The following is a 5,351-nucleotide window of genomic DNA, read 5'->3' on the forward strand; positions in this document are numbered from 1 at the left end:
GCAAGGGGATGGGAAAGTTTCTAGAACTGCTGGCTTCTAGGCTGGATGACAGCTTTTGTCTGCCACCAAGACTCATGTGGTAGAATAGAGGGTCAAATATTATCCATCTAATAAACAATTTACATCCATTTCATAATCTCTTTACTACAACTTTCCGAAGTTACTTTCTATGCCCTCCTTGTTTTTACTTTATGCACAGTCTCTAATGGGTGAGTCATATATAACTATGCTTTTAGTCACCCCAACGACTCCCAAGTCATTTCTATTAAGATCTTATAGAACAATATTGGTGAGTACATCTCACCTGGATGCTCCCAGAATGCTCCTTGCAAAAATTGGCCAGTATGCCTGAGTCCTCAGTCTCAGTTTTTGATGACCATCTATCCAGGCACCAAGTGTCTTCTTCCTTCACTGACCACCTCCCCTCACATGTAATAGGTTACCGAGTCCTCGTAACTACACACTCTGACTTATTTTGATCTATCTCTTTGTCCCACTCATCACCCCCAATGTCATATCACACATGGACTAAGAACTTCACATGCTATTTAATCAACTGGGGAGCATTTATATAATGCATATTATTACAACCAAATTATGAGCTACCAAATTAATCTCTACATTAATATCTCACAATCTGTATTTTGTACAAAAACTCCCTTAGACAATTCTGATGTATAATTTGGTTTGGGAACCACTGGACATTAGTAACAGCTTCCTGATTAGTATCCTTAACTCTAGTGTCCCCTCCCTTCAGCCTATTTACTACTACCAAACATTTAATTTAGCAAATATCTGATGATGTCATTCCACATCTTAAAAGTTTTCAGCCCACGCCTATTGTTTGGAGAATAAAATTGAAGATATTTCACATGGCATTCAACTCTGTATAATCCAAGCCCTTCTAACATCTGCACTTTTGATGCTGCATCAATGTTCTACACACAGAATTTCCCTACTTCATTCAATTGTTACTCCATAAGTTTGCTCATGTTCAGAATGTTTTTCCTGTCTTCTAAATCTGCTTATTCTTTACATATTTTGAATTGAAATAATTGTGTTTTTTTCCAACATAACAATTCCCCCAAATAGCTTCCATGTAAGAGTAAATAAAATTAAAGGGTCTTCAGGCTAGTGTACGGTTTTATTTCAGTTACTCTCACTGAATTTTCTTTTATAAACCTTAATGAATATTCTTTTTACATTTACTGCATTTAATTTCAGATGCCATCTATTAAGAATATGGGAACTAAAAATACAACAGAGCTAAAAGAGTTTGTTCTCATGGGACTTACATATCAACCAGAGTGGCAAATTCCTTTGTTCCTGGTATTCCTAGTTATATATCTCATCACCATTGTGGCAAACCTTGGTCTGATTTCTCTCATATGCAATGAGCCTCAGCTTCACATCCCCATGTACTTTTTCCTTGGGAATCTGGCATTTGTGGATGTTTGGATATCATCCATGGTGACCCCCAAGATGTTGGTCAACTTCTTTGCCAAGGGCAAGATGATCTCTCTCTCTGAATGCATGATACAATTTTTTTCCTTTGTAATGAGTGCCACCACAGAATGTTTTCTGCTGGCAACAATGGCATATGATCGATATGTGGCCATCTGCAAGCCTTTACTTTATCCAGTAATTATGACCAGTAGACTATCCATGCAGCTATTAGTTTCATCATTTGTAGGTGGACTTCTTCATGCCATAATTCATACAGGCTTTTTATTCAGATTAACGTTCTGTAATTCTAACATAATACATCACTTTTACTGTGACATCATGCCATTATTTAAAATTTCTTGTACTGATCCTTCTATTAATGTTCTGATAGTATTTATTTTTTCTGGATCAATTCAGATGTTCACCATTCTGACTGTTCTTGTCTCTTACACATCAGTTCTCTTTACAATCTTAAAAAAGAAGTCTCTACAAGACATAAGGAAAGCCTTCTCCACCTGTGGAACCCATCTCTTATCTGTCTCTTTGTACTATGGTCCTCTTCTCTTCATGTATGTGCGCCCTGTATCTGCACAAGCAGATGATCAAGATATGATGGACTCTCTATTTTACACTGTCATAATTCCTGTGTTAAATCCAATTATCTATAGCTTGAGAAATAAGAAAGTCATAGATTCACTGAGAAAAATGTTAAAGAGGAAAGCTTTGATCTCATACTAATAACTATTGTCCTTTCATTAAAATGATAAGATTGTGCAGATTAGATATTGCTATGTGTTGATTAGTATTAAATTTTTTTTGCAGTTATAATTGCCCTAATCTTTCATTTATTTATTTTTAAATCTTTGCTTATTTTGAGAGAGAGTGTGCATACATGCATAAGAGCAGAGGAGGGACAGAGAGGGAGGAAGAGAGAGAATCTCAAGCAGGATCATGCTGTCAGTGCAGAGCCCAACATGGGGCTCGCTCGATCTCACAAACCATGAGATCATGACCTGAGCCAAAATCAAGAGTCAGATGCTTAACTGACTGAACCACCCCAGCACCCCATTTGCCCTACTGTTTTAATGACTTAAGGTGGGAGAACCTGATAATTTACTTAAAATATTTGTCTTTGCTAGTCAAAAACACACAAGGAATTTTAATCAGGCATTCCTATCATACTTAAATAATTAAAGGAGAAAACAAAAATGAAAACATTTCACAGGCTTGTACATTCTTCAGTGTGACTTTATAAATGCATTAAGTACTAAAATACATAGTGCCTCTGAATAGAACTTGATTACTATGTCTTTGATCCTTATACAGCTCGATAGTCTGGAGACCCATATTGAATTTAGCTTGATAGTATAGGCAGATTTGTGTTTGAATGAACAGAGGCAAATTCTAGGAATTCTGCAGCCCTCAAAAGGTTTTTCTTTCCACTTATTTGAAACCTGGTGAATTTTGCTTCTTGTGGAGGTTCAACTTTCATGTCATAGAAAGAAATAAAAAGAAATAGGAGAAACAGGGTAAAAATGACAAGGATGTTAAGACAATGAAGACAGGGCCAAACTATAAGAGATGCTTAGCTTAGGGTGCTTACAGGGAGCAAAGGCAAGTTGCCTCTCATTGTCTATGATGCCTTCTATGGGTCCTTTCTAACTATGTTTGTATGTGGTTGGGCAATCTGGAAAACTTCACTAATAACCAAAACTAATAATCTTCAAATAGGGCTTCAAATGTACATTACCAAAGTCCAAATAATGTTAAGTTGATAGAATGTCATAGCGTGCAGTGAGTGGCTCAGAGAGACATGAAAATCAACAAGAGTTTAGATGTTTTGTGCCTCAAAGTCCATTAATGTCACTTATTATTACACTCCATTTGCTAAATTTAATGAGTGATTCATCTTCAAGTCCACCCCACCTTTCCTCTCTCACCACTAATTCTGTACACCATCCTACTGATACCACTAAGGCTCTCACCCCCATAATTACCTACCTCTGTGATTTGTGAAACTCTATAGTTACTTAACCCCTTCCTCTTGCTGATTCTCTTTTAATTCCAAAACATAGGTGTTGGGTTGTTCTTTATAAGCATAATTCAGATTAATGATTTCCCTTTTCAATAACATTTAATAGAATGTCTTTGCTACTAGCTTATGTGGATATATGGCATATATATATCTGGATTTATGTACATATATATGCATGTATTTGTTTATTCATGCTTAAGTCCAGATTATATGTTATATATCTACCAGCATCTTTTCTACCCTGCATTTATTCACCCTGGCATTGAGGCTTTTATTTTTAATTTTTTTTAGTATTTATTTATTTTTTAAGGAGAGAGAGACATAGCATGAGCAGGGAAGGGACAGAGAGAGGGAGACACAGAATCTGAAGCAGGCTCCAGGCCCTGAGCTGTCAGTGCAGAGCCCTATACAGGCCTGTGAGATCATGACCTGAGCCAAAGTTGGGTGCTTAACTGACTGAGCCACCCAGTACCCCATTTTTTTAAACCTTGGCTTAATTCTGAAGTCCCTTCCCTCCTAATTCCCCTAACAGGTCCTGTGTTAAATCCAAATAGAGTTACCGAAAGCTTTTTAGACATACCTCACTCTCTCAGGTTCAGCATTTTTCTCATATGCATCCCTCCAGGGAGAATAAAATCCTCCACTCCACACCACAACTACCAATTTTTATTTGCAATTGAAATGATATCTTTTCTTCAAGTTCTATCTTAAATGTCACAGCTTCCTTGATGCATTTGCAGATTACCTTAAAGAGGATAGGAATGCATATTCATGTGAAGCATTGTTAGTTTATTTATCCTTAGATCACACTTGGTCTTCAATAGTACTTATTTTTGGTCTACACACTTAGATGACAATTTAGAAGTCCTAGAACTCTTTCTGTCTTGTGCAGTGCATAGGACATGACTTACACACAAGGTCCTAAGTAAGTATTTGTGAAATACTTATAAAATTTAAAAATCTTACAGCCTAAATACGTGGAATACAGTAGACTGCCATGAGCTCAGAGAGATTACTAGGTATGGTATGGCTGCTGCAGGCCAGCTCCCCTTCCTGTTTCTTTCATGATAATCTCAACTATCATAAACCAATAGTGAATTCTTCATTTAAAAAAAAATTTTAACATTTATTCATTTTTTGAGAGACAGAGAGAGACAGAGCATGAGTGGGGAAAGGGCAGAGAGAGGGAGACACAGAATTTGAAGCAGGCTCCAGGCTCCGAGCTGTCAGCACAGAGCCCCATGAGGGGCTCAAACTCATGAACTGTGAGATCATGACTTGAGCTGAAGTCGGATGCTCAACCAACTGAGCCACCCAGGTGCCCCCAATAGTGAATTCTTCTTCTTAACACTAGATTTAGCACCTGGGAAAGCATAACAAAATATCAAGGAGAAGCCCTTTAATTAGATACTTGTTTAAAGATATAAAACATATAAATATTTAAAACTAAAGTCATTATTATGTATTTCTGGAAGTACAAGTCACAAGATTAAAACAGGTAATCTGCCCTCTTTTTGTTTCTCTGAGGAGATGCCCTCAAGACCCAGTAAAGGAAATGAATGGATCACAGTCCAACTGCTTTTACTCTTAAAACCTGAAGAATTCATGTTATTTCGTATATCTGTAGCTACATTGATTTTTGTTGCTATATAATATTCCTTTTGTTCTGCTTTTTCTTGTCAATTGTCTAGATTTTTTTCATTCATTTGTTGTTATGACACCAAAGCTAAAATAATAATATGAACTACTACTGTGTATTTCTTTAGCCATCAGAAAGGTCTGTTTTCCTGTTTTTTTCTTTGAATGAGAAGTTTTACATCCAGCTGTGACTCTGTGAGCATGATGTGTTACCTGTCAAGTCTTACTTTAG

General features: G+C 36.7%; 1 protein-coding gene across 1 annotated transcript; it reads left to right on the forward strand.

Moving 5' to 3' along the window:
* Positions 1-1,242: 1,242 nt before the first annotated feature.
* LOC101089133 (olfactory receptor 5H2-like) lies at positions 1,243-2,184 on the forward strand. The gene has a single exon (XM_003991567.2). It carries the CDS (start codon positions 1,243-1,245, stop codon positions 2,182-2,184), a length of 942 nt encoding a protein of 313 aa, XP_003991616.2.
* The last annotated feature ends 3,167 nt before the right edge of the window (positions 2,185-5,351 follow it).

This window comes from Felis catus, chromosome C2 (genome assembly GCF_018350175.1).
Source record: "Felis catus isolate Fca126 chromosome C2, F.catus_Fca126_mat1.0, whole genome shotgun sequence".
In the NCBI taxonomy this organism is placed as follows: domain Eukaryota; kingdom Metazoa; phylum Chordata; class Mammalia; order Carnivora; family Felidae; genus Felis; species Felis catus.